The following is a 22,927-nucleotide window of genomic DNA, read 5'->3' as shown; positions in this document are numbered from 1 at the left end:
TAGCCTGTCCCAGCAAGGAAAAGGGTTTGTCCGTCATTTTCTGACGAGCAATTATGAACGCTACCCGTGGCTCACAGCCTCTGTGAAATGCTGCAACTCGTACTGCTGGGAATGCCTATTGCTTGCAACTGACCGATTTGGTGTTTGGAGCCACACTGGATTGTTTTACTAAGGCAGCAAGGAAACGGTTGGGCACTTACAAGCTACGGTGCGTTTAAAAACGTTTGGGGACACTCGCGTAGATCTGCACTTCAGTGAACAGGCACGACATTGGTGAGTAAATGAATTTTATTTTACATTTCTTCTTGTCATTTTATTTCGTTAGTATTAAATTCATGGTAACGAAATAAAATGACAAAGATACAAAAATGTATCAAATAAATCTGCTCACCTGCAATTTATAATGGCGCATTGTAGTCACCTTCATGCACGAAAGTTCGTTCAATCTCAGCTGCTCAACATTTTCAGTTATTTGCTGTTGAATCACCGATTTTCAAAATGCAAATGATCTGTTTATTTTCAAAGAATAGTTTGTTTTGTTATTGTTTGGTTGGTGTCTTATATGAAACTGCGACATTGTGCAATTTATTGGACAGACTTGTTTAAGATCACACAGCGTAATTTGGGTGGAATTTTATTTCGTATTTTTAAATCATCTTTTTATTTTTGACTATCTGTAAATTTAGTTTCCTGCTCTTAATTGTGAATGCATACTTGATGGTTTTAAATGCTGCTGAAATTAAGTGCTGCTTGACGAGCCTATACAGTATTGCGTTCATGTATGTGACGTCACTGAAGGCCGAAGGTTGAAATGCACGGCCCGCCACTGCATACATAACATATGTACGTGAATACGTATGAAATGTACAGTATCTGAATGTCCATCTTTTACAATGTAGCAAATCTTTCATTCACCAAATCATGTCAGGCACTTTGTAAAGTCTTTTTTTAAATGCAAGACACAGATTACGAGTTATGAGAATTCTTTCATTCAGGCACAATCAGACAATCGTGAGATGCATCGAGTAGAACGAGCATCAGTGATCGCAAGGTATTTTTGTTTTATATTTTTGCCTTTAGAGCTTCAAACAAAGTGAGTGTAGAGAGTATTGAAAACACTCTAGACATGCCATTCTCTTTATTACAAGCCTGTGTGCAATAAAGTGACCTAAAATGCTAGCGTGATTCACCATGGATTTGTTAGAATTGTTTTGAATCTGTCAGTAAGCGAGCAACGAGGCAGAGAATTTGAGCAGGCTTAAATATTTTGGGCATAGTTTAAACTCTGGATGAAACGGTCAAGAAAGTCTGATGGTTTAGGTTGGACCTGGGTTGACGAGGTGTTGAAGAGAATTCAACTTTTTGAGCTTGCTTCATAAACGTAACTAAGTATATATTTAACTGCCAAAATTGTTTGTTTGTGTTTTAACTTTTTGAACGTGATTTGATTTTAATGCAGGCGGTCCACACTGAATACAGTAGTCACAATGGATTGGAAATGTATTGAACTTCCTTTGTTAATGGGGGAGGGGAATCAATGTGAGACCACCAACCTGTATGGAGCAGTGCTACCCCAGGAAAGATAATCATTTGGACGTGGTGCAGGGCGTGGGACAATTGGTTGCTCCACCGCTGTAACTTCTCCAGAGTAGGATTTCAGGAGTGAAGCATTCTTGCTGGCCAACATAGCTCGCTCATTCCGACGAAATTTAGCTCGCCTATTTTGAAACCAAACCTGCAATGAGAAAAATAAAATGGGATTTTTAAATGTACACTCTGCGAGGAAAAACGCTTACAATTTCCATGATGACATATGACATTATAAGCTATGCAAATCGTATTGTACCATGTAAACGCTGCACCGATCATGACAATCAGGTCTAATTAGAGTGCATTTGCTCCCATCTAATCAATGTCAGCAAAAGACCAATTATTGTGTGGTGTGGATAAATGATAATTCCTGCCCGATTTCCTGGTAAATTGGTCATAATTGTTCATTATGTACGATCACAAATCCTCAAGTGTGTGCTCAAGACAAAGTTCGGCCGAGCCAGAGACTCGTGATTGTGCTGAAATGGAACAATAGCCAATTAGGCAGTTTATGCTCTGGTCAGAAACTGAAAAAGGAACAACTGGTTGAGTTGAGTGTTTGTATAACGTCTCCCACATCCTTTCCCACCATGAGAATACCCAGGATAGTTTGCAACTGTAATGTAGTAACCAGGTAAGCTTATATTTAGCCTAGCTAATTATTATTTATTCTACTAGTACACTTCCTTACAATGGAACCTCAGTTCATGAATGCCCCAATTGAAGTTTCCATTCACCCCCGAAAACTTTGAGAAAATATTGTTTCGGTATTACACACTATTTCACTTGAATGCAGAAGGTTGATTTGTACTATTTCTCACAGGGCAAAATAATAATTGGCTCCATGCATCATGTCTTGAAAGTACTTTTTAGGGTTTTTTTACTCAAAATTAGCCTTCTGTATGGCACCAAATGAACTGAGAACTGCTATTGATAATGCTATTAGGAAGCTCAGTTGAACTGGAGATCAGCCACTGCCCCATCCCCGCCATTGGAGTCGCGGGGAGGAGAGAAGAACACTGGAGGTAAGGCCAACATACTCTTAACTTTCGTTCTTGAGCTGGAACGGGTTCATTGTTTCCATCCATCCATTTTCAACACTGCTTATCCTGAACAGGCTCACAGAGGGTTGCTGGAGCGTATCCCAACTGACTTCGGGCTGAAGGCAGACTACACCCTAAACAGGTTGAACTGGTCTCAAGTCAGTCACAGGGCACATCGGTACATTGTATTTCTATTGATTTCCAGATGAAACATTGCTGTAGTTGGCAAATGTTTTGGTTTGCAAACAGTAAAATTAAGCATTCAGACTGCGGGTGAATTTGATTCCAATCAGATTCCTCCTGAAATCCGATTTTTAGGGCTGACTGCCCGCATTGTTTTTAGCAAGTGTCCAAATGGGAACTGACCCTGTTCAGACTGGGCCACACCATGGACTCTATTCGTGCCAACTGATGACGCATTTCCGTTGGAAAATACGGAGGCATATGAGCTTCCGACTTTAGTTTATTCCAAGAAACCGGGACGTCATCAGGAGGAAAAATTCTATATCTATCGCTAGCTAGCTAGCTAGTTTAGTGATAGATTTTGAGAGAGAGAGAGAGAGAGAGAGATAGCCAAAATATATATAAAACACAGTGATCCTCACTTATCGTGGTTAATGGGGACCGAGACCTCCCGCGAAAGAGGAAAATTCCCCCCAACCCCACCGTACAGGTATGTGTACATGTGTATGAGTATATATATAATATTTATAAGGCCAAATTTTATGGTATACATGAATACATAAATAACAAAATACAGTAAAAAATATACATGTAGTACTGTATATGTTGCTCTATGTGACTCACTGTTGTTTTGCTGACTTTCGCTGCCTCTTGCGGACCTTTTGCGGCATTTTCGCTTATTTTTATATTCTTTTTTTTTGATGAATGTTTTTGAAAAATTCGTGATGCACTGAAACCGCGAAAAGTGAACCGCGAAATAGCGAGGCATTTGTGGAATGGGTGCGTGCATATATGCCATTGACACATTTAACAGACGGCTGGAGCAACAACGTCAGAAGTGAGGCATCATCCAGGATATCTCATGTTTGGCATCACCGTTCTACATTTCGAATTTGCCTCTCTCTGGTCTGGGGCATTGGGCCTTGTGTTGTGTAGAGTGACATCACGGACAGTCAAAACTCATCTGTGTATTTGGAGCTGTTTCGGCTGAAATGCATTTTCCATCCATCCATTTTCAACATCGCTTATCCTGAACAGGGTCATGGTTTTTTTTTGGGAGCCTATCCCAGCTGACTTTGGGCAGAAGGTAGATTTCACCCCAAACTGGTCACCAGTCAGGCCACATATAGACACAAACAATGATTCATTGTTTGTGTCTATATCATTCATTCATCGACATCCACATCGTCACTGACTGGGAACCGATCCCACACTGCCCGCACACAAATCAGGCGAGTGTCCAACTCCACCATCAGTGACTGAGATGCATCCTGTCCAAATGGACATGAAACTACATGGGAATGGATTTTCACTCCCATTCCCATCCCACTCCCACAGAAACAACCCCATACCGTCCTGTCCCGGACTATAAAAACAGAAGAATAAAATGCTGTCCCATCCCATTGAAAATTATTCCCATCCTGTCCTGCTCCCATTCAAAATGACTCCCACTCCCGTACCGCTCCCATTTCCCCAAAAAAAAGTTTTACACTTCCTCTTCCTCATGGACCTACCGGAGGTTTTTTTTTTCCTACTGCTGGATAATCCAGCTTCCGTCTGCTCCCATGAACTTTGTATCCTTACCCGGGATTCAAGTTAAAGTCGACTTCCATCCTGTGGGATTCATGAAAAAATGTCATCCTGGAGTTGAGACTGCAAAAGAGCCATCCAGTTTCAATCTGGATGGGCTAAAAATTGTATTTCGGCTAGCAGGTTACATTTCTAAACAGAGGTTCCAGTGTATTTTCCGGTAGTCAGGATGCCCTATCGTATGCCTCTCACAGGTAATTCTTGGTACTACTACAGACATTTGGTTTGGTGGAGGAAGATTTGCAATTGTGTAGAGATATCATATTAATGGGCATCCAACTTTTGGTGCACAGACAATCAACTCCCTCTGTCCCTGAAATGCTACATAAATATCAAATAGCCTAATAAAAAAAAAAAACAGGTTATCAAAATGACAATTTTCATTAAATTGGTATCGAGATGAACTCTGGACTTGCAACATCTGTGCAACAATATTGTGTAGTATGTACACACCAGCGACGTTCCGTCAGGGCCTTCAAGGCCTTCTTTGCAGGCGCAAACATTATCAGAAACACAGACCTACATTTGCAACTTAAATGAAGTAATTTATTTCCAACAGTCTTTTGTCTTAATCTTGTCTTAATTTCATTGAGCATGTCTTGGCTGCGCAGCTTCCAGTCCTTTGTAGGCTATGTTTTATTTTATTTTTTTAGTCTAATCAGATTTCAGCTTCGATGTGTTGCCAGGTACATTATTTCATCCAACGTCTTCGGGACCTGGAGTGCAGGCTTGACCACACACACACACACACACACACACACACACACACACACACACACACACACACACACACACACACACACACACCACTGAAATCGCTGGTTCTTCTTTTAGCCAATCAAATTATAGATTCACCTGCGAAAAGCCATCTCACAGGCTCCATGATGAGTGACTTTAAGTTCTCCATACTCTCATTGGTTCAGTGACTATCACTTCTGATTGTTTCAGCTCAATGTGCGGCCCAAGCTTGATTTATGATTGGAGGATGATAACAGACCGCAATTGAAAATTCACTTTCAAGGCGTACTTTTCAAGAAAACCTCGATTTTATGAGGCTATTTGAAACAACGGTGCTTGTTTTCAACGTAGAATTTTTTTTTGGGGGGGGGCAGGGGCAATTTAAGAGTAGTTATGTATGCGTGAACAATTTAGCATACACTGGCAAATAGGAGCCTCTGCATTAAAATCTCTGGTGAGTACGATGTTATTATTTATTTAAAGTTTTCATATTGATAAAAATTGATTGTGGAGTACCATATTGTACGGTGGAGCTTTGGAGTTCTCAAGGTAATGTATTGGACGATAAAGGTAACTGTGTTTTTTTTTTCTTTTGGTAATATCCTCAAATACGTGAAATGCTCTTCGTTAATGCCACACATTGGCCTCTTTCATAACAATGCGTGTGAGTGAGAGTGCTTGGAAGGGAGACTATGGACAATTGTCTGAATCTGCAAAGTTGTTTTTTGGAACAGTTTCGTAACACGCTCTGCAGTTTAAACGTAGCCATAGTTGTAGTTTTTTTTGTTTTTTTTTGTTGTTTTTTTTTTTAATGATTTTTTTTGGGGGGGGTGACGTTATGACGTTATTAAGAGGTGGATTAGATCACTAAATACTCACTGAAGGCCCAGATCCAAAACTCCCCGCCCGACAGTGGTACACACTTTCCACACGTTAACAAAATTGACGATGTACAATTCATAAGCTACTTCTAATGAGTCCCTTCTAACTCACTAAACATACGATGATAAGACTCAAGGGCAGCTAATGTTGTTGCTCCCTGTGAAATCATATCCATTATTAGATGCTGGCGCTCACGGGGGCTCTCTGCATGTCTGCATGCTGACGCATAGCTTCAGGAATGAGCTCAAAGACTCAATTATCAAAGGATTTCTGCATTACTTTCTGCTAAACATTAATCACAGATGTGCTCCTTCTTCTCGCTCCAACCTCACAATTTCCTTTCCCCTATTTTCTTCTGTAAGAAGAGGATTTTTGTTTGTGTTGAGGGGCAGGACATGAACATGTCCACGCATATGAGTGTGCGCGTGGAGACAGAGAGAGAGAGAGAGAGAGAGCGGGAGAGAGAGAGAGAGAGAGAGAGAGAGAGAGAGAGAGAGAGAGAGAGAGAGAAATATTTTAGGGTTGTAAATGGGTGACGTATGCAATCAAATTGTAATTCATCCCAAATAATCGCCAAGTGACATCTTTTTAAACTGTTACTTATAAAAAGACATATTTCAAAATGTTGAATGGCATTTAAAGAGGAAAAAAAGGTGTGAAAAATAGGATTTGTAGCTGTAATTGTGCACTGCAAAGTGATATGAACGATACTTTGGTCTGTTGCTTGAAAGACTTGTAGAAGCGTGAGGGAGGCAAACGGCTGTTAGAAGCAACTCACTCTCTGAAATACCGAGTACAAAAGTATACAACAACAAAAATGCTGTCTTTAGATCATCGGGCTTTTCCAGTAGGTTGTGCACATTGCTCACTGTGGCAATGATGTAAAGGTTCATCTCATATGAAGTCAAAATCATAGCTTGTACAATGCACACCAAACACTTGAGCTCCGTCATTGTATCATCGTACGTTTAGTGAGTTGCTTGACGTGTAATAAAATGCTACTTGAGAATTTGGAAATAATTATTTGGTCAATTAATACTACTCCATGACTTAAGGACGAAATATATCATTTATCAGCTTTTTTGCAGTGGAGGTGAATACAACTGAGCAGATATTATTTGCATGTATTACATTTTAATGTAGTGTTTGTTCTTTTTTTTTATTATTATTCTTTCTGTCATGTTATAAGGCAAAGTTTTCATATCCATCGAAAATTGTATTTTTACATTTTTGTAACTTATTTGCTCAGTTACAATTTCACGAAAAACTTTTCGGCTGGCAGATCATGCAGGCTACCCACCGATTGTCAGCAAATATACGCCAAAAGGTGAATTTTTGTGTGCATGGTGTGGACAACCTCTTATCAGCTCTCCTTAAACCGACTAATGCAAAGTTCAAACATGCTCTAAGGTACTTAGAGCAATTGGCCTCTTAGTATAAACGAAGAACTAACAGATGATGTGTGATACTCGGTGCCTTGCTGTTTGTCCTGTTCCCGTGGCTACAAGACCTCCACTTAATGGTAAGAATCCCTCATATCACAGACTTGGAATCTCACGGTTGAGAAGTGAAATAAATATTTATTACATTATGTAATTACTTTGTCTTGAGATTTCAGGAGCAGTGGGAATTCCTCAAAAAAAAAAAAAAAAAACTCAAACAAGTACAATTTCCCAGCTGTCGCCATGGAATTTGGGGTTTGCTTAAAGCATAGCTGTAGTTTAGTCCACAGAGAACTCTTCCCCATGCCTTTTTAATTTTATGGCTGTACATTTGATCAAATGTTCAGAGGGGCTCCTGCAGGAAATCCCTCTCAAGTCTGTATAAAAACCATCTTTGCAAAAAATATGAAACCTAGTTCAGAGCAAATTATATCTATATCTATCTACCGGTATATAGATAGATATAGTTATCGATATAGATATCGACATAGATATGGGAAAACAAAAAGAGGAGTGATGGCCCTCTCCTTACCTGCACTCTGGCCTCCGTCAGGTTGACCCGACGAGCCAGGTCTTCTCGAACGAAAGCATCAGGGTAATGCGTTCTCTCAAACACTCTCTCAAGAGCCTGGAGCTGGCTGCTGTTAAAGGTGGTTCTGTTCCTGCGTTGCTTCCTCTTCTTCTTTTCCTCCGTGTTCATCTGCTCGTCTATGCGTAAAAGAAAACTAAAGTTAACTGTCATGTTTCTTTTTACTTTGTGCGTGTTGGTGTTTGCATGCCAAATAGACAGAAAAATCAAAGACAAAGACGATCTGAGAACTGATATGAAAACATTTTCTTCCAAGTCGAGGTCCTCGTGCAATGGATTGTATGTAGCTACAAATTCATAAACTCACCATTTGGTTTTGAACATCGAACGTTACATTTGGCAAAAGAAAGCAATATGGTTGTTCGCTTCATATCATGTGGTTACGGGCGGGCATGATCGTCATTAGTTTAATGATTTTATGGTGGATGAAATTGAAATCTTGGACTTGGAAATAGGAATAACGGTGGATTTATAATTATTAAGACCAGGCTAGCTTGCAGGACTAATATTGATTTACTGCAGTGATTCTCAACCAGGGTGCTGTGGCACACTTGTACACGGTAAGAGATTGTCAAGGGCGCCTATGGAAATGATTCAATTTCATGTCATTTTTTTCCAAAATATTTTGTTACTACTGACAAACACGTGCTTAATCTATCTACAATGCAACATATTGTGACAGGAAGAACAATTCAATGTTCTTCCTTTAGATTGACGATTTGAAAAAAAACAAACTATATTTCCACCCCTTACAATTCATACAAAATAAAATGTTTTGTGGCTTCCTGCAATGTATCAGCTTCGTGTTTAATGAAACAGGGCAAGATTTCACACAGAGTCAATCAAGTTGAAAGTCAACAGAGAGACGGGATCATCAATACTTCCGTGTTCATAGTTTTTGAAAAACTGTTTTTTGCTGGCTTGTCATGAGATTTTTCAATTTTGAATCTGCAACTTCTCGATAAAGGTTGGGAAACACTGGACAGATTACTGGATGTTCAACAGAGGAATTCAATCTCAAATTATAGATTTTTTTTAGATGATGAAAAATAAAAGTCAAATTTGGCAACTTAGACATGGCATGCCTACAAAAAAAACAATAAATATTTCAAATGTGTTGATAGAATGACATTTACTACGCTGAAAGGACATGCTGACTCTATTGATTTATTATCGTGACACTCCGAGAGAAGCCAGTTCATATTCGACAACTGAAATCTGTTTCACTGCTCCAGTGTACATATAAACCTGCAAAAGTGCGAAACACACTTTTTAGACTCAATATCCTTCACCAATAAGATAAAAGCTTTCATGAAATTTTTAACCCTCAATGACTGCAGGAGATCCGTACTTGTTTTCTAGCAAATTCCCCAAATTAACATTCTAAATTTGTGTAGTTTTTGTGATGTTAGTTGGTTTCGATTTAAAAAAAAAAAAAAATGTTTCTGACCATTTTGAAAGGCTCATTGAAATGTTATTCCATTGAAACTGCAGTGACAAACTCAACAAAGAAAAACAAGAAAATCAAAAACACATGTCATATAAATGACTACGATATGCACCAAAAGTATATATATATTTTTTTTTTACTTTAGGATTTGTATTGCCTTTGTAATGCCGGTGATGATGCATCCAATTCAATAACCGGGTATTTCTACAATAATTGTGCTTTTACTAATGATTGCCGAAACAGTAATTCTTCTGTTAATCATTTTATCTTTGTACTGAATTAGTAAATTATATTTTTCTGACAGTTGTTCTAATGGTTATGGATTTGCTTTTGATTTTCGGATCTGATACAGGTTTGTTATGATGGATCTCAGATGAAGACCAATATGTTGAAAATCAAATCGAATACAACAATCAACAAACAAGTGGTCCAGAAAGTAGATTGGGGCATTCTTCCCTTGCCTCATACAAACACCTTGCTTTCAGACTGCCGAGGAGGCAATACGGGCTGTCAGCACTGAGCCTGTTTGTTTGCTTGTCACCATCTTATCTAAGGAAAGATTACTTCCAACCACAGTCGCAGTCTAAAGACTTTAAACACAACTTTTTTGTCTGGCAGCGAAAATGTCATTTTGAAAAGTGCTTGCGTACCCACCTTGTATAGCTTACAACAAAATTTTGTTGGGCGTCTACATCCCAGTCTGGCCTGTGGGCAATTTCATTGTTGACTTCATAATTTTTATGGAAATGGCGGATGGATGCATTATTGAGTGTGAATGTAATTCCATGCCAGTTTTTATGGCACACATACAGTTGTGCTCATAAGTTTACATACCCTGTTGGAATTTTGGGAAATACTGAGGAGGGGGGAACATGACTGATGACTGAACTGGGACAATCTCAATATTTTCTTTATCGCTATCTTTTAGTAGATGACTGTGTTATTCTGAAATTCCCTATAGCTTAATTTGAAACATCTAAATCATAAAATAAATGTGATTTTCCGCATGCACTGACATTTTAGAAATTATGATAAGGGAATGCAATCTTGTGAGTAAAACTACAAGGTGCCGATAGGGATCCACAAGCAAACAGTTTTAAAACACAAAGGGAGGTTTCATCCACTTTTTGCATGGCATCCAATCATCTATCATAAAAAGCTCCAGGCATGGGATTCATAACACTATATCAAGTTGTGAACAGAAAAAAAGGGAAAACGTTCAGAGTGATTGGCAGTGAGTGATTGACATGTCTCTGGGTCATATTAGATTCAATTACAAGTTGAGAAGTTTAAAAAACGTGTTGACCTCTAACCCTTCATAAAAAACAAACAGCCGCCCTTCACACAGTAAATGAGAGCAGGTCAATTACCTAAATGATTTTTCCAGCGTTGTTAATGACCAAAGAGGGTCATCTTAAAATCCAAATGTTTTCTCAATTTCTGTCGCCTATTTTTTTCTTGAAACGCTATTGTTATAATGGGTCACACGTTTCAATGTTTCCTTTAAAAATGAGCTTGATAGGCCAATTGTATCCAGCGAATCTGAATTGAAGCGTCTTTGAGACGCTGTGCCGCTACATTTACGTGACATTTAACGGCGAAAATTTTACATTAAATCAAGTTGATGTCAAGTTGAGGATAACGACGGCGATTGAATAATAATAATAATAATAACAATAAAACCGAGATCGGCGAATTTCGTTCGATATAGATATCAGATATTGAGTGCGTTAATATAAAGGCGTGCGATCTGAACAAAATGCAGTGTCTAATTTAATGATAACAGCGCGCGTGAAAACAGAGTATTACAGGATATTGTTGTACAAGTTACGAAATATTTTGCCCACAGCTTCCATTCATAAATGCGATTTTCATAACAATAAATGGATGGTTGTTATCTAGCCGCTTTTAATAGAAAGCACTGAGTACAAAACTTATACTGATAAATAACAATAATAATAATAATAATAATAATAATAATAATATTGATGATAATTTAAAAAACGCAAATCGAAATCAATGAAGCATAGTTTTCTGTTAATTACCGATTCATCGCATCGGCTATACACTAGGATGATGAAAATAATATGAACTAAAGTAGTTCCTTGTGTTTTAGTTAAATTGGAGACATGTCGATGTGTGCAATTTCTTGTCAAATATTTGGCACTCAATAAACAGCAGATTAATCTTCCACAATGTACTCGCAAAACTGGAATTAGAGAACTCATGCGCTTCGTGTCTTACGTTTATTGGGCAACTGATTAATTCCACCTGCAGTTTTAAGTCCCAATGCGATCGAGTGACATGTTGTTATTTCATTCCTTAATTGTTCGAGCAAAGACACGTGCGTTAATCATGACAAACCATTAGCGTCCAATAGTCTGAGAGTGTTTGACAGGCCGAAAATAACCGTAAATTAACGATGTGACCCACTTCCACTCGCGTTTTTCTCTGCCACCCCTGTGATTTTTAGCTTTTAAACGTGACAATAACACTCATTAAAGCCTATAACGTTCGTGTCAAAAGGCCCCTTAGAGGAGAGGAGGAAGGCTACGATATTTTATTTTATTTTATTTTATTAACTGGACCGGCCTCTATAGACAGTCTTTATGAATAAAAATAGTAATTTCAGCAGTATTAGTATCCTGCTCTCTGCCACCAAAATCGTATTCTCGTTTTTAGCACATTCAGAAAAACAGAATTGATCGATGTCGTCGTATTCACTCGGGGATGCATAAATTCCCATCGAATTGATTGCCTAGTGATAATATCGTTTCAAATAAAGTTGCACTTTCCCAGTTATATTTAAACAAGACGCGCCGTGGACAAACGCGTGGCGATCTCATTTGGAGGCTAAGGTTTATTGTCACACGTTTACTTAACCAAGTTCACCAAAGCCATCATACTTCATTGGCATCAACGCTCGAATGGAGAATTAATATTTATGGTCGAGTGGGTTCGAGGCCGTCAGAGATGTCGAACTGCCAAATCTCACGAGTACATTTCTTTCGTTCCCGTTGCTCCTCGTTGTGTGCGCTCTGCACGCGCAATTGTAGGAATCAAATGAAAACGATAGGTTAATACGTGCGGGGTGTGGAGATTTACGCACGCCAATTACAATAGGCCGACAGACTTACTGTCCTGTTGGTTTGTGTCACTTCCACTGGTCAGTCCCGGGGATTCCATCATATTTCTCCCAGCTTCCCCGACGCTCTCGTCTGCCTGGTTGACAACCATTTCCCCGGCTTCTTCCAGATCCAACAGATGGCTTACCGAGAAGTTCTTTTTGGATTGCAAATTATCCAGGTTAGACGTGATGGGACTCTCCAGGCGGTTTGATATCGTGGCTTGCCTGTCCATTACGTGGGCATAACTTGAAGTCATGACGCAAGAGGGAAACGAAGAATTTGGTGGTCCGGAAGCTAAAAACAAATAATGTAGATCCTTTCTTGCAGAGCGTCTGTCTCACTTGTCAAAAACAATGCCTGCCGTTCTGTTTGGAGAGGAGGGTTATTTTTTTCATATCCAAATGAGCCACCGAGGGCTCAAACAAACGTCTGCAAATGCTTTGTCTGTTTTTTTTTCTCTGTAATCAAACCTCTCATGTATCCATACAGCGGTGATCAACCTTTAAGAACTAGAACAAACAAGCCTTACAGACACTTTCAGAATCCTAAGAAGAGAGAGAGAGAGAGAGAGAGAGAGAGAGAGAGAGAGAGAGATGATCTGAAGTCTGTTCGCTCTGGCTGATTCACACGTGAGCATGCGAAGGAAGGGCCGCTTGCCTGATGACGACCAGATGCTCAAAGCGCAGCGTCCTTTCAAAGTTTGCTCAACTTCAGTAATGCGAGGAAAGGTAGGATTTCGCCCCCCCCTCTCTCTCTTTCTTCTCTCTTTCTCTCTCTCTCCCGGGCTCCAGCCTACTCACAGGAGCCCCATAATTACGTGGCACTGCATGTGTCTGACTTTTAACAGGCCCCCCCCCTCAAGATGTCACCTCCCCCTTTGGAACAAACCTAACCATCGGTACCATCAGAACTCTTGGTCTCCTTGCTTCGAGGGCTGGCAAAGCTCACAGCTTAATGAGGGTGAAGGCAAGATGTTAATGCTAAGAACATGGCACAATAACAAAGAGGAGGTAAATCCCCTCTTTTTAACGTCATATTGTCTCTGTGTGTAGCTTGCTTCTGATGCTTAAAACCTCCAATATGTGGAAAACGGCAATATAGTGCCACTCAATAGTCATTACTACGATACATGACAGAGTCAATTTCCTGACATCACGTAATAATGATGCCACTCACTGAGACATTAAAAGACATGGTTGAGAGGTTCTGGGTGTAAATGTCAGCTCGGGTCAGTTGTGTGGAATGTGCACGTTCTTGTGCTTGTTTGGTACAACAGCTTCCTCCCACTGTCGAAAAACATGCATGTTAGGTTCATTGAAGACTCTAAATGGCTATTGGGCATCTAAATATGATGGTAGTTTGTGTTTATGTGACCTGCAATGGACTGGCAACCACTGCAGAGTGCTCTCCAGCTCCCCACCAAAGTCAGCTCGGAAAGACACTTGAAAAAAATAAAAATAAAATAAAAACACATTATGACAACTCACTAACTCATCGTAACTTTCATACTGAACATACAAATGAAGGAATTTTGACCCTTTAAGGGCCACGGCATGTGCCCTGATGACAAAATAATCATGTTATATCATACCAGGCACATCAAGTCTGTTAGTTGTGTTGCACATCGATGTACCTATTTACACATACACCAGATTGTAAAGGACTTTGGAAACCTTGCTGCTGACTCTTAAATGAGTTGGGGAGGGGGTGCAGAGTGAGCAGAGTAAAAGGGAGGGGAGGTTTTAGGCATCTCTTGAGACTCGAAAATCCTTTATTTTTTTTTTTGTTTGTTTTATTATTATGACTGTACACAGTATTTCTTTTCCTCAAAATTTCCCCGACCCTTCTGCCAAAGGGCCCCCACCCACCCCAGGAAGTTTTGCACCCAGACTAACAGCGTGCTTGGCAATTAGCCAGTGTGACAAAGTTTTGGAGAATGAAAACATAAACAGTTGAAAATTGGGTATCACAGTTTACGTTTCTGAAACAATCGTGTTACCGTTCCCTTCTCAACCCCGAAAAACGCCCATCTGCCCAATTATTCCACATTAAAAACAGAAATGGCAGAAAAGGCCTGATGTTGGACTGTGCATTTCAAGATAATGAGCTTGAATGAGGCACATTACATTACCATAACTCAGTTTGTCACCCCATGAAGAAAGTATTAAAATGTGCTTTTGGACTCAACTGGGAGGAAAAAAAGCATTTGGTGTGCAGGCACAGTACTCGTCTGGCATTAAAATTCATATTTCCAGTCATTTGTGCAGCTCAGCATAAACAGAGATTAATTTTACAGTGCGGCACACAAAGAATAAAAAAAACAATTGTTCTCATTGAAACACACACCCTTCGTGGGAACTGTTTGAAGTGGGCCTTTTTTTTTCCCTCCTCCACGACGACAGCCCCAGTCCACCAAGCAAGGTCCATAAATATATGCTTGCGATGAATTTTAATCAAGGTTGAAGAACTTGCTTGTACAGAGCCCTGAACTCAACCCCATGGACGACGACGTTCCCGTCTGAGCTCTCTTGTGCATGTGAAAACCACAGCAACGCGCTAGAACCGCTCAGAGTTAGCTTTGAACTGTAAGTTGACTGGATCGGACGAGAAGGGAGCTGGCTGGTGGAGGTGATGGTGGGGGTGGCTTGGGTGTTGGGTGTTCATGTGCTCAGATGGCAGGACTTGACTCATGGCTCGGAGCTGCCATATAGACATCCCCTAGGTTCCTGCCCCTGATCTGGGAAAAGAACACTTGATGCCATCAAAGGGAAACAGATTGAATCCAGATGTGTGTCTCTCGGTCTTTCCATGCATTTAATGAAGGCATGGGCCGCAGTAGACTTTTTCATCATTAGTTTTCCTCACAGATTCCATTTTCCTGCCTACAAGTCCATTCCACTGCCAACATCTATGAAGAAAAAAAGGCCTCCTCGTGTCTCGAACCCAAAATATTCTCCCGCCCCCCCAGGGCCCCTGTTCTTTGTTTTGCTTCATGTGAAGAAACTAGTGTATTTTCTTGACTGCTATAGTCAGCAGTGAACCAAAGATCAGATCTCAATCTGGAGATGAGAAGCAGTGATGTAACCAGCAAAAGTTACCGTTTAAGGGGAATTTTTACAGCTATGTTTCTCATTCGAAAGACACAAAACGTTTGGCGATTTAAAAAAATAGATATTTACCATCGTGTGTATGGATGTACCTTTTCACATGGCAAAAATACAAACGATTGAAACTTAACACTTGCATTGTTTCCATCGAAATCCTGAAGACGTTCATGTGAGAAAAACATTAATTTGTTCAATCTGGACATGTGCAAGTAGGTCACGAGCAAAACAACACCGAGTACAGTGCAAATAATGCTTCTCTGCACATGGTACAGAGCCACCGCTAAATTGTGTCATTTCAACTCAAAATGAATCTTTTGTTCATTTGAAACATGACTTTATGACTTATCCAAAATTAATAACTCAAACTTGAGCGTGTATAAACACGGAAGCTTTTGGTATACCGTGATGCTGAGCTCTTCATGCCAAATCAGCACAGCAGGAGCGTTGGGTGTGCTGGTGAATAGTTTTAGTGTCGTATTCGAAAAAACCCCAAAAAACTTCAGCTCGGGCATAAATAACAAATACTGTACCTAAAATCCATTACAAAAAAGTACAGTTTAAATTAATCTGTAGCAATGACTAATATGCAAAAATACAAAGCGTTGATAAAAACAAACTAGACTGCGGATTACGACAATGTATCTTCCTGATGAAACACTTGACCAAAAATGAAAGATACATGAAGACATGTCTATTGGCCATGTGTCAACACGCTATATCCCGTTGAATTGCCAAATTTAGGCTCCCACCAAAATACATCACACAGATACAATACTGGAGCTACCTTGACAAAGGAACATGTCATTTAGCAAATATGTACTCAGCTAATCCTAAAAACTAAAGTTACATAAACACAGTTTCAGTCGCCGTCGAAATGATAAGATGCTCATGTCTTAAAAGCCTTTCGCACCAAAAAAATGACTTATTAGAAATACCAGTGACCCTCCTGTTGTTTTTTTTTTTTTCCACAGCAGTTGATTTTGAGCATAGTTTATGCGAATAGTTTTGGGCCCACATTGAAGATGATGAAGATGATGATTAGGATGATGATGAGTATGGTGCTGATGATGGCCCCTGAAGCAGGACCCAAACCGCCGCCTCTCTGCCGCCGCTGTCCAGTGACCCCTGGTGCTGATTGGAGTATCACTTTGGCTCCTGTCTCGTTTTATTTCCTTAATTGGGAGTAAATGGCCTTCTTGTTGACTCTTTACATCCTGTGCAGGGAACCACATGTTTCTGACATGCTCCCCCTGATCTCTGCTTGATTGCAGCGACTAAACCAGGAATTCACATCCTCTTGAGGAATGGTGGTAGTTCATACTAGCCGTTGCCGTTGGTTTGATTAAACAGATCGTAACTTACTAACATCTCCCGGCATAAATTCCCACATCATTGATTTTGGGTTTTTTTTACATTCATTATTTGTATTATGAAATTAAATGCAGAACTACGAGACAAATTAAAACATGCATTTAGTGAGCAATTATTTCACAGCTTTTCTTTTATTCCCACTTTGTGCTCTTCCTCTTTATTCACCAGCACATGCTAATCGTTTTTTTTTCATGGTTTTTGTACGATGACAATACATAGTTAGCGTAGAGCCTCATTATGAGGCAGATATGCAAGCAAAAAAATATATTTACTTCGTTAAAAGTTGTCACGACTTTTGTTGTACGCAATGCATTCATCACTTTTTGCCCTTCATCTTTCTTCATTTGCAGACGGTCCAGTATATGTGTGTATAATATGCACACTTCACTTCACACAATTGTAAATCCTATGCTCATGGATCTGTCCGGTTCCGTTTTTTTTTTTTAATGAACTGCAACATTATCAGTCCCCAAAAAAGGAAACCTATGATGAATGACTCATTATTATTCGATGTGAATTCAGCTTTAAATATTATGATTGATCGCTGAAAAATATTCCAACTCCAATAGGCTACTAAAACTCAAAATCAGTAAGAAAAAGAGAGAAGCTGTAAAATGTACACTATTCCGAATCATGTTAGCTAGATGTAAATTGCTTTGTTCCAGTTGCAGCTATTATGAAATGCCCTATATAAATAAAGATGTATTGTATTGCATCGTATTTGGCCTATATATTGCCGATCACCCCAAAAATTAATGCAAAAGCGTTGACGGTTTAGTTCAACATTTAATCATGCAGTTTCATTTCTTCTAATTCTGAAACCAAGGTCAAAAGAGAACCAACACCGGTTTTAAACTGTTGGCCGATCCGTTGCAATTCTGTGGTGTTACAACATAAAAAGTGATGTGTTTCTGATTAAAATAACTAGGGTAGTTATCGAGCAAATGGCCACGTGAAATGAATTTAGCAGCACTAATTCTTTTCTTACTTATTACAAAACATTCACAACGCGAAATAAATCCGAGACCAGACTCTCGTTTTGGAACAGATCGTTAGAACAAACACACCTCTACTTCAGCTGTGCTCAGAATATCACCAAATACAAGTGAGTTAATTTCTCATTTTAAAGTCAAATTTCATTGTCTTTTTTTTTGTTTTTTGTTTTTTTTTAAAATCATAACACTCTCCTTTTGTGTCTTTTGGACATTAATCAAGTTAAGACACACACACACACACGCGCGCGCACACACACACACACACACACACACACACACACACACACACACACACACACACACACACACAGAAAAAAGAGGACGGTGGATATTTTGTTGGCAATTTTTTTAGGCACTCTTGAAGTTGTGCACTTTGGCCTCTCCAAAGTCTCGTTTCATTGTGCCTTGGACATTTTGAACGACGGAGCCCCATTGATCATGGTTTAAAGAAGCAAATCAACTTCCAACAAACACGAAAAAGTAAGATAAAAAAATAAAAAATAAAAAAGATTAATTACCAGTTCTAGTTTTAGAACAGAGCAACCCTGAAGTATAAGTCAGGATTGTCGTGGTCTTTTTTTCGTCACGCGTTGTCGCAAATTCAAGCCGATCACATTCATTGCAGGGTCGTTGACCTTGGTATGAGCAGGGATAGAACGGAGGGTGGCAACTTCTCGTCCAGATTTTAAACCCAACTAATTAAAAGCTGCTTTTACAACTTCTCCGTCAGACAGCCAGATGTGACCAGAGTGCTGTAAACTCGCAAAGCTGAGACACTTGAGACACAGAGAGAGAGAGAGAGAGAGAGAGAGAGAGAGAGAGAGAGAGAGAGAGAGACACACGGAGAGAGAAACTTGAAAAAGTCAAACTGAGCAGCAAGGTGCTATGTGCCCATATTCCACTGAAAAGATCATTTCACGCAGACAAAGTTAAACAATAATCACAGGATGGAGAAAATACAAAAACATTGCTCTCTTGATCCACCAAATATGTTAAACACAGTAACTTTTTCGATCAACAGAAAATAACGAATGCATAAACACAATAACAAGCAGCAGGAGCCTTGGTAAACGGTACAGATAGATGTTTGGGGATAAAAGTAAAAGAACATTTTATATATATATATATATATATATATATATATGATAGGAGCGGTCATAAATTCATACCTGAAATCTGTGATTCTTAATAATGCGGCTGCACAGTTCACGGGGCAACCTTGGGCCGCTAGCACCGACTAGTGAGCTACACAAAAGAATTCGTGCTTTGAGCCTGTGGCCCACAGGGTCGCGTATGTTCTCAATTCAATGCATCGGAGCTGTTCAAATTGTCAAGAAGTTACTCAGGTACAATAGAGCTTTCTGCCACTTGGCGGCGACAAGACAAGTGTTGTGAACAATAGAAAAGGAAACCAAACACTGAAAGTCACCACAAAAAAAAAAAAAAAAAAGAAATATCAGTTGATTTCAAACTGTGCCAAAAGATAAAGAACAACCTGACTTCTTTCATGTTCTCCCTGACTCTGCCCCTCCTTTCAAGCATTTCATTGCTTTCCCTTTTTTTGATACACTTCTCAAAGTAGGCAGTCATCTTTTTCTCAAGGGGCCTGACAGGATAAGAGAACATCACAATACAATAACTACGACTGACTTTTGTTTTTGGTGGGTCTGGTGTATTTATCTCCATGGGACATCAGCAATTATCACCAATCATAATTTTAACAAAAATTTCAAATGACATTCATTATGAAGGGCATTTCTCAACTTTTGTCTGACATCTTTCCAAGATTCTTAAAAATGGTCACCACGTAGCACTGCCGATGCCATTGGAAAACAGTGGGTGGGTTAGTAATAATAGGGGTTTATGTTTTGTAATTTCATCAACTGTTCATTCATTTTAACAGTACACTACTGTATTTTGGACTATAGTACATGACATATAGTGTGTTGTGGTATTTTTACAGTATTGTACATGCCAGTTTAGATAATAAATCTGTTATTTAATAATCATAATAATTTTGATTTATTTGGCACTTTTCTGTCACACACTCAAAGGACTCACAGTGGATATTCGTGAACTGCCACAATCACACTCTGTCGGGAGTTCTGAAGTACTCTGGAACAGAATCTGATTCCACAAACGTAGACACAGATAAGAGTTGACAAAATGTTTATTTGCAAAAACGCAAAACCGACAAAATACAAGAAAAGACACTGGTAACAAGGAACCAGGACATAATAAGATAAAAGCAAGGACAAATAACACACACACGTAAATCACTTGTCGCAAAAGGATAGGGAAATCCAAAATTCATATAATACAAACCGAAAATAATACTAGAACAAAAACACTACGTACATGAGAAAACACAAAACGTGACGAGAGGCTATGAGGCAAGCTCAAGAAGCATTGAGCATAAACAAGCGCTTGGTACGAGAGTCTTGAGCAAGGCTGAATAATCCAACAGCAGGTAGTCGGCATAGCAATCTTTAAAAGGCAGATGGTAACGGTGAAAATCAGGACAGGTGCGGCTCTGGAGGGAACATCCTCACATTCCGCCGGAGGCTGGAACACAAACAAGACAGGATCATGACACACTCTACTGTTGGGAAACAACCGATGTAGCCACGATGACAGAGCGGGAATCAAAGGGCGGATGCTTCGGTTACTGGACAACTTGCACTACCTCCTGATGAAGTTTGATGTTTCTTGTATTTTACTGAAATTGTGTTCCTTCCTGTGCTTCTTAGCCCATCAAAAACACATCCAGCAACATGTATGTACCATAATTCGTCTATTTGTGCCAAATGAAAAAAAAGTAACTGGTTAACGTGTATCTACGACACCCCATTTCGAGGCATAGAGCTGTTCAACCTTTGTGCTACAAATAAAAAGATATTTCTTATCTATCTATCTCTCTATCTATCCATTCATTTCCAATTCCAATGAATTTGAGATGATATGTTAAATATAAATAAAAACAGAATAAACTGATTTACAAATCATGTTCGACCTGTATTGAATTAAATACAGTATAAAGATATTTCATGTTAAAACTGATCGACTATTTTATTTAGCAAATAATCATGAACTTAGAATTTTATGGCTGCAACATGTTTCAAAAAAATCTGGGAGAAGGTCATGTACAACTGTGTCACATTACCTTTTCTTTTAACTGCATTCAATAAATGTTTGGGAACTAAGGACACTAATTGTTGAAGCTATGTTGGTGGAATTCTTTCCCCATTCTTCCTTAATGTATAGCTTCAGCTGTTCAACAGTCCAGGGTCTCCGTTGTTGTATTTTATGTTTCATAATGCACCACATATTTTCAATGGAAGACAGGTCTGGACTGCAGCAGGCCAGTCTTGTACCTGCACTCTTTCACTCCGTAGCTACGCTATTGTAACACATGCAGAATGTGGTTTGGCATTGTTGAGCTGAATAAGCAGAGCCGTCCATGAAAAAGACTTGCTTGGATGGCAGCATATGTTTCTCCTAAACTTGTATGTACCTTTCAGCATTAATGGTGCCTACACAGATGTGTAAGTTACCTTTGTCATTGGCACTTAGAAAGCCACATAATATCATAGATACTGGCATTTGAACTTTGCATCCATAACCGTCCAGATGACACGACGTCCACAATTTGTTTGAAATGTGGACTCGTCAGACCACGGCCGAGGCCAAATATGATGTTGGTAATGGTGAACTTTTTTTTTATTTTTATTTTTATTATTGAATATACAAACACATAATAGAAATTTGGCACATAGTAAAATTGAAAAAAAAAAACTAGTCATCATTCAGCACAATTTACATGTTGAAAGGAAGTAGGAAGAAGTAAAAAAAATGATCTAGTCCTACCCCTTGTTCTTTGTGAGTTTTAATTTGTTTGATGTTAATATAGTAATGGCTCATTCATTTAGTGTATCTCAATCTGACAAGAAAAGGAAAAGTCGACATATAAACAAATACTTTTACGCTGATGCGTGCTATACTTTTATATTCCTACAACTTTCGGTTTGTACAGGGACTACATAGGCACACACTCTGGCACATTTATTTATCACTTCTCTCTCATACTTATAATCAATATTCTGTTACATGACAGCATTTAATCAATTTACCAACTAAAATCAGATTTATTTAGGATTTTTTTTTTGTACTTTAGTTTTGAACCTGTTTTTGAACACAGCAAGAGAGTCACACATTTTCAGGTCAGTTTCAAAATTATTCCATAAATATGCACCTATTACAGAAACACATCTTTGCTTCATGTTTGTTCTTGTTTTGGATTTTTTTGTAGAGACTGGTACCCCTTAAATCATTGCAACTCTCTCAAATTTCGAACAGCTTCTGAGTATTTTGGCAGAGCAGGTAATTGTGGACTTTGTACATTAATTAGAATATTTTAAAGTCAACCAAGTCACAAACGTTACAACCAATATTGACAAAATACTAATTCAATTAATTTGCTATTTCTGCAGTTTTCTCAATAACAGTATTTTCATCTTTAATAAAGTATTTTGGGAAGTCAACTTTTTGAGAACTATTTCTGAACATGTGATTTAGTATACAGTATTCCATATTTCTTGTGTGTTGCTTTTATTCTGCTCTAATCATGCATGACAATGATCTCTCCTACTTGTTCTTATATTTACTAATTTATTTTTATAGGTCTTATACTTTATTTTAGCATCTTTAGTTCTCAATTTTATAAACGTTTTATGTTTGGTTTTTTGTTTTTTTGTTTTTTTTTTTAAACATGCATTCTCTATCCCTTTAATTATCCATGTCTTACTTAAGCCTTTATACT

At 38.9% G+C, this 22,927-nt stretch overlaps 1 protein-coding gene across 1 annotated transcript in view; it reads right to left on the bottom strand.

Annotated features, from left to right (window-relative positions):
- Positions 1-13,422, bottom strand: part of prrx1b (paired related homeobox 1b) — an 18,739-nt gene extending 5,317 nt beyond the window's left edge. Inside the window, exons 1-3 of the mRNA XM_019882642.1 lie at positions 12,645-13,422; positions 8,001-8,176; positions 1,554-1,735 (exon numbers count right to left, since the gene is read on the bottom strand). Of these exons, the coding sequence (XP_019738201.1) occupies positions 1,554-1,735; positions 8,001-8,176; positions 12,645-12,891 (605 nt within the window). The 5' untranslated portion in view covers positions 12,892-13,422. The remainder of the gene's footprint in view (positions 1-1,553; positions 1,736-8,000; positions 8,177-12,644) is intronic.
- Positions 13,423-22,927: the final 9,505 nt, after the last annotated feature.

This window comes from Hippocampus comes, unplaced genomic scaffold (genome assembly GCF_001891065.2).
Source record: "Hippocampus comes isolate QL1 unplaced genomic scaffold, H_comes_QL1_v1.1 scaffold384, whole genome shotgun sequence".
Classification (NCBI taxonomy): Eukaryota; Metazoa; Chordata; class Actinopteri; order Syngnathiformes; family Syngnathidae; genus Hippocampus; species Hippocampus comes.
The sequence above is the reverse complement of the archived record's forward strand: the minus strand, read 5'-3'. Positions and strand labels throughout refer to the sequence as shown.